The sequence below is a fragment of the Capricornis sumatraensis genome, chromosome 5 (genome assembly GCF_032405125.1).
Source record: "Capricornis sumatraensis isolate serow.1 chromosome 5, serow.2, whole genome shotgun sequence".
In the NCBI taxonomy this organism is placed as follows: domain Eukaryota; kingdom Metazoa; phylum Chordata; class Mammalia; order Artiodactyla; family Bovidae; genus Capricornis; species Capricornis sumatraensis.
In genome coordinates this window covers 64,937,117-64,950,123 of record NC_091073.1, presented here as the reverse complement: position 1 = coordinate 64,950,123, position 13,007 = coordinate 64,937,117, and the positions used below count along the sequence as shown (strand labels likewise).

The 13,007-nt window shown below is 38.4% G+C and overlaps 1 protein-coding gene across 2 annotated transcripts in view; it reads right to left on the bottom strand.

Moving 5' to 3' along the window:
• Nucleotides 1–13,007, bottom strand: part of ELMO1 (engulfment and cell motility 1) — a 568,923-nt gene that overhangs the window by 352,312 nt on the left and 203,604 nt on the right. For both annotated transcript variants that reach the window (XM_068972512.1, XM_068972513.1), the window contains exons 8-9: nt 8,629–8,728; nt 282–433 (exon numbers count right to left, since the gene is read on the bottom strand). In XM_068972512.1, coding sequence (XP_068828613.1) covers nt 282–433; nt 8,629–8,728 — 252 coding nt within the window. The remainder of the gene's footprint in view (nt 1–281; nt 434–8,628; nt 8,729–13,007) is intronic.

Here is a 13,007-nt window from a genome sequence, read left to right as displayed (position 1 = left end):
TAAAAGCAAAGCTCTACACTATCTAGCAACATTTATCAGAACTGAACCCCTACCAAGGCACTAGGGACACACTAGTCTCAACAACAGGCAAGGGGCGCACCCAGGGCTAGTCACTGTGCCATGTCAGTGTGATGGAGGACAAACATGATGCATGGTTTCATTATATACCAGATCAAGATTCTTTTTCTGTATATATTTAATCAAACCAATACCAAACCGTCATGGGAGCTGTCTGCCTGAAGGACGTTCCCTCCCCCTGTGGCAGCGTCGATCTCACTCACCCTTGGAGATGCGGAATGAGTTGGCCGATGGTGATCTCCTGTGCCACCTTCTGGTAGAGGTCGTGGCTGTTGAGCACCATGGACTCCAGAATGGCCAAGGACCGCTGCAGGATGGAGACATCTATGGCCGACTTGTTGACAAAACTTGCTATCTGAAAACCCAAGAGGGACACAATTGATTACTCACGGTAAGCAGAGCAGAGAAGGGAGCAAATGAAGTCAATCGGGAGCTCATTTAAGAAACACCAGACATTCAGTATGAAAAGTACCTGGAATTATAGCAGGATAGCCAGAAACGTACAGTGTCAATAATGACTGTTCACCACCTTACTACAAACTGCTATTTATGGCCTATTTCTCTAATTTGGTAATAAGCAATTTTAAAAAGGAGATGGTTTCAAAGAATTATTATGTCTGGTGTTTTTGGAATGGTTCTTCTGAGTTTCAGCTTTCAGGGGCAGATAATTTCAACACATATATTGTAAGAATTCTTGTGTTTCTTTGAGACAGCAATTTCAACATATACTAATAGCCACTGCCTCCCATTTCCAGGCTACTCCTTCACCCACACAACCCATGGTTTTTATGTTCTTACTATGCTTCTGTTACATTCTTAAGGGACTCACACAAATCACACTTGTCAACACAGTTCAACTGGCAACTTTTCAGTCACTGGCTAATCTCCTTTTTATTCCTCAGTGAAGCAGTCTTTTCCCCATTCTTCCCATTTCTTATGGTTAAAATAAATACTTCTAATCACTCTCAAATTTAGCAAACAGGAAATCAATTAAATTAGAAGTGCTAAAAGTTAAAATAGTCGTTTAAGCTCTATTACTAAAGCCTCAAACATAATAAATCAGAATGTAAGAGGGAAGTAAAATAAGGGTTAGAATAATGGATCACAGAAACCCAAACACATGGGTACCATAAAGGTTTTATTTTAGAGGCCTCATTAAATGTTATTACTGTTTGCTGACAACTCACATTAAAATGCTTATTATATCATCATCATGACTGCTTTCTTAAAAGCTATTTGGTTCCATGACAAATTGACACTTATAGCTTCCCCTTATCAACACGAATATTTCCCTTTTTGCTATTGCATTGACCCCTTCTCCTCATTCCCTCTCCATCTTTGCACAAGATAAAATTCAAAGGCACCATGGCAACTTACAGTTACTAGTTCAACCATTTATAGTCCAATGACTGCCCAGTGAAAGCAGAGGGTACAGTGAAAAACAGAGGTGGGCAAGTACAGTTATCAATATGCTCTCTGCCTCCAGATACACCTGGATTTTGGGGGTAGAAAATATACGACATAAAGAAGTAAAGTAACATTATACTAGTATATTCCAAAAGGGTACTATTTTATAATACAGACTATAGGAAGAGTATGAGATTTTTAAGATTCTCAAAAGACTGCTTTAGCTCCTTTCACAGCTAATAAACTTCTTCAGTGTGTTTACTGTCCCTGCCAAGCCCGTGCCTTAATCCTCACTGTCTGGGTCTATTCCCCTATCAGATCTACCATGATGAGGCCACTTTTCTTTCTTTAAGTCCATCTTTCTCCCACAGAAATCCAATGACCCTCATACTGTGCTTAGGGGTAATGCCTAACTTAGACCTATTCTAAATCCAATATTAATTCCTTGACTTCCTCATCAATGCCACACCAAAAACTTTTCATGATCCCAGTACAATTCTTGACACTTATTGGAAAAGAGAAGAACTCACAAAGAAATATGTTGACAATACCACTGATTTCTCTGCACAGATTCTATTTTCCTTCCATGCTCCTATTCTTATTTCCATTTAGTAAATTTGGATGTACCTTTAAGACTCTGTGGAGAATCTTCTAGCTGAAAGTTTATGATCAAACCCCCTCCTCCGCCCTCTTGCCTTCATCCCCTCTTTTCATTCATTCAGGTAATAGGTGTTGACCATGTACTACAAAACAGGCTTACACTGACCTAGGATCTGGAAATCAAGCGATGAGCAAACCCACATGATTTTTAACTTCAAGGACCTTATAATCTAGCACAGATGGACACACAAGAGTCATGTACTATAAAGTATGTTACAAGCTTACTCTTGGGTCTCCTGTATTGCAGGCAGGCTCTTCACTATCTAAGCCACCAAGGAAGCTTTGTGCAATGCCTACCCTCTCATATACATGCAGCTATATATGCACACTGGCACACTGTCCAGCTCATTCCTGGGTTACTATGAGAGCAGCTTCTTCAATTTCCTCTATATTCAGGATTTCCCTCTGATACAGATTTACCCTCTACTTCTATAAATATGCCTTGACAGTATTTCCTTTCTTGAAATAATCAAAATGCTCAATGTTTTCCTGATACAAAGCACAGTTTCTTACAATGGCTTTAAAGTTCTCTACAAATTATTAATTCTCACCTGCTCCCAACAGGCTTACACAGGGGTGGTAAAAAAAGGTCATGGCCTATGCTTTAATTCAGACATTGTATCCCATATACATATTCCATTTGCCATTTCTATATATTTATCATAAAAATTACCCCTTACCTTCACCAAAGTATTGTTTAAAATTAATTTTTTCCATTATTTCAGCTCTTCCTTAACATACAGAGACCATCATTTCAGCATCCCTAAAGTAGCTTACAAAACTTTGCGTAACACACTACGCTGAATACTGCCTAGCAGAAAGCATGCATATGACTCTTTAGAGTCTAATGTACAATTCTGTAGGAGATACTAGTCGTCTTTTGAAACTAACTTCTATCTTTTGCCTTATTTATCAGTAATTTTAACTTGACATTTAAACGAACCAATACTTTCATCTAATGAATACTGATAAACAAGGTATCAGGGCTGACTGGGCAAACATGATGACTGTCCTCATTGGTCAATGGACAACTTCGTGAAAGTTTAAATGTTACTTTCTATGTCTAGTTTAAAAACCACAGGTCACAGTATAGCTATAGAAGGTTAAAAATCATCTTGTTAAATTTTAATTTCCCTTGTCTTCCTCAAACTCAATTGTGACTTCCTTTGCCTTTAAATTTTTTCCAGCTCCATTTCTGTACTTTGGCCAACATGGGTGAGCCAGCCTAAACCTGTCAAAGTACAGCTTCTTGAAAGTAGGTCTGTATCAGAGAGAAAAAGAAGGAGGAAGAGCTAACAATAATTATATCTATTACTTCCACATGCTTTGACTCATTTAAAAATGCTACCTAGAACTTTGGGAAGGTTATACACACAACGCTGTACTTAAAATGGATAACCGACAAAACCTACTGTGCAGCACGTGGAAGTGCTCAATGGTATGTGCCGGCCTGGATGGGAGGGGTGTTTGGGGAAGAATGGATGCATGTATATGCATGGCAGGGTCCCTTCACTGTATACCTGAAACTATCACAACATTGTTAATTGGCTATACCCCAATAAAAAATGTTTTCAGCGTTAAAAAAAAAAAATTAAAAGAAAAATAAATAAATAAAAGTGCTACTTAGATAAAACATAGGAATATTTGGGTGACTTTTAAGAGGTTAAGGGGCATCAAGGGTATGAATCAATAATACAACTTTTTAAAATCACAGAAACACTTTGAATTACTTAGAAAGAGACCTTAAAATTATCCTCTGTTGTCAAAACTGCAAAGATATGTGGAGAACATGGAGCCCCTCACCCATACTTTAAGTTATTCAGGCAGTGGTCCATAAATCTCTCAAGCTTTTAAGAGGCAAAAATGACTGGGTCTCTAAGCTGAAATTGGCTGGATGTTTATTTAAGCACTGAAAATACTGCAGAGTGAACCAGGCCCTCCTGCAGAGCTAAGGTTTCAAGAGCATTTGTATAAAACTTTCCTTCCAAGAAAAGGCTCTGATGTTATACTTGGCTAGGGTAAAACCAACTCGTAACACAGAAAGTTCTAGGTTGTTTTTCTTTTATTTCATTTCTTTCTTCTCCATGCCTTCTGACCCTCTCTCTAAGTCACCAAGTCTTTAAAAAGCAGCAACATTAAAGCTTGGCATCAAGGGATGCCAAGTTTCAAAGTGTTCATGAAATGATATTACTTATTACAGAAAAACTTTGTAAACTAGACTCGAGACCCACACATAACAAAATAGATAGCAGAGAAGGATATCAGGGCTGGCAGGGAAAAAATATTTCTCCAAAGTCGTATGAATTTGGCATTAATAGGAAGCCAAGTCTGGACCACACAGATAAGCATCTTTTGTCAGCACATTTCCTAGCTGATTTTTGTCTAGATAAAGCTCCATTTAAAAGACAGTTGCCTGTATACAATTCCTGGGTTGTCAAAGTGCTGAATTTGATCCAGCTAATGAATAAAAAGATAACCTTACAAAAACTTTCAATTATAAAGTCATTTTCCGATGACCACTTTTTAAAATTCACATAAGGAGTGGAGCTCGAAGTAGCAATGTAAAGGAAATAGAATGGCTAGGAATGAGGATGGAATACATTATAAACGTGTTGTCTTCTGAAAAATACTCAGTGTTTAATTTAAACTGCCAAGACTGCTAGTCTTTGCTTCCTTGAATCCAATATGATTTTTTGGTTAATTTCAGTGAGCAAAAACCATTTTCATAAGCAGTTAGAAAATTAGATTATTGTCATTCTCTCTAACCACATCACCCATTTAAAGAAAGCTACCTTTGTAATTCCTTTCCATTCATGGCTGAAATTTTACTTGAAATATATTTTAAATATGGTGGCACTGTATTCTTTTTTTTTTCCTTCAAGTTTTAGAGTTTAGAAAAATACTTCCAAAGCAAATTTCATTTATTCATTTTCACAGAAATGTATTAAGGTCTGACTCTATGCCACGCCCTGAGGAGAGAGGCCAGAAGAAAGCCACGGTTCCATCCTGGCTTTCTTGGACTCATGGTCTTGGGAGAGCCAATCAAAAGAACAAAAAATTCACAGGAGAGTGGTAAGTGATGGAACAGGGGCATGTACAAGATTCAAGGAGAATGGAGAGTGGAAGAAATCAGTTAACTCTGCCCCAGTGAGGTCAGGGAGGGCTGAACAAGAGGCAATGCTGTTTCAACAAGTCTGTCCTCTGTCCTTCAGAATCTCTTCTTTCCAACATCTAAAGTGCAGGTGCATGCTGATGCGGGAGAGAGCCCTGAAATGGGGGACCAATGACACCCACTCTCCATACATAACCTCATTCTACCTCCCCAAGCCTCTGTGTCCTCCCCTCCTGACCAGGAACACACACTTACTGCTCTCTTCTGCAAAGGATTGCTACAGGAATCAAGAAATAATGTTGCTGAAAGCACAACCTAATTTCAAGGAATTCACGTTGAGAACAGCATTGTTTTCATAGCAAAAGAGGCTCTAATATCAGAAAAGCAAAGCAATTTGAAAGTAGAAAAGAAAAGCCCACCATAAATTCAGAATGAATTTAAAAAATATAAGTATAAAAAATGTCCGCAAAACCCAGTATGTTCAAATTTAAAGTTGCCTCCCTAGAGCTTTTTTTTAAAATTGGAAATATAGTTGAGTTACAGTGTTGTGTTAGTTTTAGTACAGCAAAGTCATTCAGTTTTATATGTATATGTATTTACATGCATGTGTGGGTGCTCAATCTCTCAATCGAGTCTAACTGCGATCCCATTGACTAGAGACCTCCAGACTTCTCTGTCTATGGGTTTCTCCAGGCAAGAATACTGGAGGAGATTGTCATTTCCTTCTCCAGGGGCTCTTCTTGACAGAGGGATTGAACTCTCATCTCCTGCACTGGCAGGAGTATTCTTCACCATTGCCCCACCTGGGAGGTCCATGTATATATATACAGACATATTTTTTCTTTTTCAGATACTTTTCCATTAAAGGTTACTAGAAGATATTGAATATAGTTCCTTGCACTATACAGTAAATTCCTATTGTTTTCCTATTTTATATATAGTAGTGTGTATCTGTTAATCCCATATTCCTACTTCATCCCTCTCCTCTTTCCCCTTTGGTAACCATAAATTTGTTTTCCATCTCTATAAGACTGTTTCTGTTTTGTAAATACATTCATTTGTATGACTTTTTAGATTCTACATGTAATATCATATAATATTTGTCTTTTTCTGTCTGACTTCTTCACTTAGTATAATAATCTCTAGGCTCACCCATGTTGCTGCAAATGGCAATATTTCACTCTTTTATGGGTAAGTAATACTCCATTTCTCTAGAACTTTTATCTTGGAAAGACAAAACACAGTAATTTTTTCCTCTGCATTTAAAACCTAATGCTTATATTAATTACCTGCTACCACCAAAGGAGAGTACTTCCTAACACATCTGGATTACCTTGGCTTTCTCTTCTACACTCATTTATCTCTCTCTCTCCTTTTCGTTTTTTCTAAGCAATTCATGCCACTGACAAATACAGGCAAAAAGAGGCTTCATCCTTCTTTGTGTGTTTTCTTCAAAGTGAAGAAAGTGAAGTCCCTCAGTTGTGTACAACTCTTTGCGACCCCATGGACACCAGGCTCCTCTGTCCATGAGATTTTCTAGGCAAGAGTACTGGAGTGGGTTGCCATTTCTTTTTCCAGGGAACTTCCCGACCCAGGGATCAAACCCAGGTCTCCCGCATTGTAGACAAACGCTTTACCATCTGAGCCATCAGGGAAGTTCTTACCACTCTTTTTTTTTTTTGGCTTTATGCCCTTATGTAATAAAAAAGGATTCAGAGGTACATCAAGAAGACCTTGGGTTCCCAAACAGTTCTTGCCTGAAATAAATACACGACAGCATTCAGGTTTTCATTCTGTGAGACTTCCATTCCAAACATCCTCATTCGACAGACTAAGGGCTCTCCTATGCTCTTCAGTTTAAGGCAGTAACTCCCTCCAGGTACTGATTAACTTCAAAAGGAAAAGATGTAATTTCAGAGTGGGGAGACCCAGTGGTATCTGCTGGGTCTCAACCACATAATCAAGATGATCATTAATAAGAGATATCAACATCACATATTCTAATGTGATCCTCTAAAAAGGGCACATTACTTCTCTGACATTCTTGCCAAAAATGTATAACCTTGATTTAAGGGAAATATCAAACAAACCCAAACTGAGGGACATTCTACAAAATAACTGGCCAGTATTCTTCAAAACTGTCAGTCATGAAAGACAAGGAAAAATTGAGGAACGATCATATTGGAAGACACCAAGGAGACATGATAACTAAATGCAGTCTTGAGTCCTTAACCAGAGAAAAATGGTGAAATCAATTAATAGTGATAGTCTTGTAGCACTGTTAATTTCCTAGTCTTGATAATACTGTTATTATGCAAAATGTAATAATTAAGGAAGTTGGTTGAAGGTCATTTGGAACATTTTGTACTTTTTTTTGTGCAAATTTTCTATACGTTTACCATGATTTCAAAATAAAAGCTCTTAAAAACTCAAGTGACTCAGCCTGGATTTTGTTTTTATTTTCTAGCTTTCACAATGACTCTCTGAAATTCTTTATTTTAGACCACTCTTCCCAGGAATCCAGACCTATAAGATAAATATATGAATTCCAAATATCTCTTCATTCCCAGTAACAGCAGAAAGAAAGATGCCAATACATTTAGAAACCATTCCACAAATACAAAGAGAGGAAAAATAAGTTAACAAATTAATAAGGATGATTCTTGATTTACTACTACGTTCAACAGTTGAAAAGTCAAGGCTATTCATTTTGGTTAGAAGACTGCAAAGAGAACTGTAAATTTGCAGATGTGTTTGTATTACTATTCACCTGCTAGGAATGGTGGGGGGCTCTTCTGCTCTCTCTCCTCATACCAGGTCCACTTTCTCCTGCCCCTTTGCTAGCTTCCTCCTAAGGACAGTAGGAGCCAACTGAACTAGCTGATCCCAGAGACACTTACTACAACAAGATTACGCATGAGCAGGCTTACTCTGCCTAAGAGGCATGGACCCAAGCACTGCTCTTCCTCTTACATTTCTGCTTCAGACCCAGTCATGTAGCAGTCAATATATTTTGCCTCTTTCCCTTCTCCGAAACACCTAGTTGAGAAGAGAAGGTTTAGGAAAGATACTAGGAACTCTAGTTAGGGCTTAAAAACAATGGAATCCAGAAGAGGGGTTTTAACATGTCACCTTGACTTCCCTCAACTAGGGGTTCTCTTGTACAGCCCTTATGATCCTGCTGGGGAGAAAATGTCATTTTTATATAGAATTTAGGCCCTCAGACCACCATATATATAATACTATCAAAAATCGCACTCACCCTTTAACACAAAGAACAAAAGGAAACAACTTTGCGATAAGCTCGAAGCATAGAAAAATATCTGTAAAAAAAGTAGTGGTTTGAGCTTGGGAAGCACAATCTGAATTACCTTCTTAATGAATGCCACCGAAAACGTATCCCAGGACACTATTCCATGGTCCATCAGTTCCACAAAGGCCGTCAGGGTGAAGGACAGCATGTCTCCAAAGCTGGAAAACACAAGGAGGCGTGAGGGTGATGGGCCCAGGAGTTCAGCACAAGGAGAGACGGGAGTGAGAGAGCTTTAGAAAGATGAATACAAGCAGAACTGTACAAGATCACTGGGATAAGCAGCTGGGCCACAGACAACGTCTTACACACGTGGCTCAGTAGGAAGGAGGCAGGTAGCTTCACAGTGAGAAGCCAGGGCCTCTGGGGGACAGACCTGGATTCACAGTCTCACTCAAGTGAGCTATGCTGCCCCTGAGCGGGTCCCTAAGATTCTCTAAGCCATCGTCTTCCCCACTGAAAACTTAAAATGTTTCATCACAGGGCTGCTGGTAGAGCACTGAATAAAATGCAGCATATAAGCATTCAGAAAATGATAGCTTAAAAAAGCTCCTCAGCAAACAAATATTAGGAAGAGGGCAACACACTTCTCTTTTATCTCTGGGTATCCAACAGGGTTATAAATAATTCTATTAAAATATGAGCACTTTGCAAAAGATTCATATGGCCCATATATACCTAGGGGTGTGTGTGTGTGTGTGTGTGTGTGTGTGTGTGTGTGTGTGTTTGGTGAGTGCATTTACACACATACACACACTCACAGATATAAACATATATGTAAGTAAGCATATTAATTTCTATGTTACACTGTCCAGCATTTTAACTTTAGTTAACAGGCTTTATAGAATATCCTTCTAGAACATTATAGATAATAATGATTTGCTGGCCATTGACTTGCTGTGATTCAGAAGCTGAAGGAAGTGTCTCATGAATGAGTTAGAAATCTAAACAGATCAGGCAAACTCAGGTAAAAGAATGCCTTCTATAATAGCTCCACCCACACCCCTTACCAGACAACAATCTGGTTTCTAGTGCTTTCAAAACAACTTTGAGAATCTTTTACAGAAACTCATCTCTACTGTAAATTATCACCATAATAGTATTAACTTAAAACTCTCAAGGTAAGTTTTGTCTCTTCAGGTACATTAAATTACGCCCATCAGAATCTCCATACTGTATACAACAATACTGATTCTTATGCTTGATTTTTTAAAAATAAATTTAGTAGTTCAGATTTTTAATCTGTAGACTCCTATATATCATGATTGCTACTTTACAGAGTTTCATAAAGTGTTTAGATGGAGTCTTCCCATTCATTTTCAATGAACAGAATAGAAAACTGGCTCCTACTGCTTTTAAAACACCTTTGCAGTTCCCCTTCTCCCCAGCCTGGCCTCCATGGAGGACCTTGGAAATCTTGCATCATCTCAGAAGCTGTGATGCTGAAAATAAATCTACAAAAGAGGAAGTGACTCTCAGGCAAGTACTGTGATCCAAATGTACCAGATACCAGAGGGGATGAGATGTGCTAGATGGAAATGGTTCAGTGGGTGGCTTTTGGAGTCAGACAGCAGAGGTGGACAGCTGTAAGTGGACAAGTCACTGACATATTCTGTGCCCCAAGTTTCCTCATTTTTTAAAACAGAGGATGACAATGATGCTGCTAGTGGTGGTGATACTTTGCTCAGAGAATTCCTGGGGAAATAAAAGGAGTTACAACATTTACAGCCCTCTGAGCTGTGTATAACACTTGGAAGGCAGCATATGAATATTAGTTATTGTCATTATCCAAAGAGGTATTTTTAAAAGGTACACAAAGCTCATGATTTTCAAATATCTGTCTTCATTGTGACAAGAATTCTCTGTCCTTGGAACCAGAAAAAAAAAATGCAAGGAAAGCCAAACGTTTCAAGTCAGACAAAAAAAGCAGCATATATTTTAAAAAGACTTTTTTGAGTCACAGACAAGCAATCCCCATCTTACAGGTTCCCCCTAGGTGGCATCAGAGAATCATACCCCAAAAAGAAATTCCAAACCAGAAAACTCAAGCTTACTTTAAGAAAACAAAAAAAGTAGATAGTCAGGTGGAAAATGGATTAAAAGGACAAGTAAGAAAGGTTATTGAAAAATTCCAGAATGACTCTTCCTAAAACGAGTCATAAGAAAATCTAAACACTAGCTTGCAAAAAGACAACGAAATTTCTTCAGGAAAATAAGAGAGCCAGGAAATAAAATCAATTAGTAGGAGTTATTAACAGATTATTAGATATTAGTATCACTGTGAAAACAGTACATTATTATGTATAGAATTTTTAGTGAATAATATTATGTAATTTATTACTTTGTTGTATTATTAGTGGTAAACAATATTAACTAACTTCCTTTGTGGCTCAGACGGCTTAGAGTATCTGCTTGCAGTTCAATGCCTGGGTCAGGAAGAGCCCCTGGAGAAGGACACGGCAACTCACTCCAGTATTCTTGCCCCAAGAATCCCTATGGAGAGAGGAGCCTGGCGGGCTACAGTCCAAGGGGTCACAAAGAGTCGGATGTGACTGAGCAACTAACACACACACACAAACAATATTAACAATTTTTTTACTCAAAAAAAGGAAAAAAAGAGACACTAAGTGATAATGAACCTGGAGTCGGAAATGGCAATACGCTCCAGTATTCTTTCCTGGAAAATTCCATGGACGGTGGAGCCTGGAGGGCTACAGTTCACGGGTTTGCAAAGAATCAGACACGACTGGGCACACACATACATGCACAACTGATAATGAATGGTTTGCATTTCTTTATACCTGGCATGCTGAAAGACCTCAAATGGTAAAAAAATATACATGACATTGGAAGATGGCATTCATAGGTTCCATGGCGTGTAAAAACACTGCCTTGGTGTTGTCACTTAAAAGAAATCAATGGAAACAGAAAAAGGAGTAACACATGGCTAGAAACAAACTCTTCTTTATATTCCCTATATCTTGGGAAAGATATCATCTTTCAAAGACAGTATCATCTTCATTAACTGCTTTAAAAGCAAAAGATAAATTGTACTTATGCGCTCTGATTATCTGAACGCAACATAACTTTGTTCCTCGCTCAATGGACTCATAATCCAAATGGCCTCAGTGACATCTTGGGATACTCCCTCTTCCTCAAATGCCCCAGAACTCTGCCTACAGACTCCTCAAACAGGCTCCCAGGACCTGGGACAAAAGATGCAGAAAAAGAGAAACAGTACTGTTTGGTTTCTAAATCTCCAAGCTGCTTTGGGGAACTAGTGTTTAAATCTCCATGGTTGGAACTGGAGCACTGTTTCTGAGACCGCAGCTAGGGCTTTCTGTGCTTGGCAATCACCAGTTAGTATCAATGGTTGGAGAAGTGAGAGAAGTTTCTTTACATCACACACCAAGGTGTCCAGAGCAAGGATCACTCTCTTGGTCCAAAAAAGTTTTATATAGATGTTATATTATGTGTGCTCAATCACTCAGGAGTGTCCTACTCTTTGTGACCTTGCCAGGCTCCTCCGTCTGTGGGGTTATCCAGGCAAGAATACTGGAGTGGGTTGCTATTTCCTCAATTTATACTTATATACTGATTATCTAATAACACTTTCTATACTTGTGAAAGTGTTAGTCACTCAGTCGTGTCTGACTCTTTGCGACCCCATGAACTACAGCCTGCTAGGCTTTTCTGTCCATGGACTTCTCCAGGCAAGAATTTGGAGTGGCATGCTATTCCCTTCTCGAGGGGATCTTCCTGACCCAGAGATCGAACCCATGTCTCCTGTATCTCCTGCCCTGGCAGGAGGATTCTTTACTATCTGAGCCACATATATAATTATAAGGGGGCTTTCCCAGTGGCTCAGCTGTAAAAAATTCACTTATAATACAGGAGACGCAGGAGGTGTGGATTCGATCCCTGAGTCAGGATGATCTCCTGGAGGAGGAATTGCAACCCACTCCAGTATTCTTGCTTTGAAAATTCCATGGACAGAGGAGCCTGGTGGGTTAGTGTCCATAGGGTTGCAAAGAGTTGGACACGACCAAACGACTGAGCACACACACACGTAATTATAAACTCTACGGATTAATGTTACTAGACATACATAGGCTATATAATCCTATGTATGTATATGCATCTTATATAATATATAAAATATGTTATTAGATATATTTATATGTACACATTATATATGATACAATATATTGTATATATAACATATATCTTATATACTGTGTACATATACATATCTAATAGCATATTTTATCTATTATATGATACATACATATATAATTATATAGAATATGTATATAATATATTGTATTATATATACTATATATATGACATACATAATTCATTATAACTGGTTGCTAGATGGCATACTACCTTTCCATGGGAGACGTTTTTCAAACTTCAACTTTAAATCCTCAGTTGCAA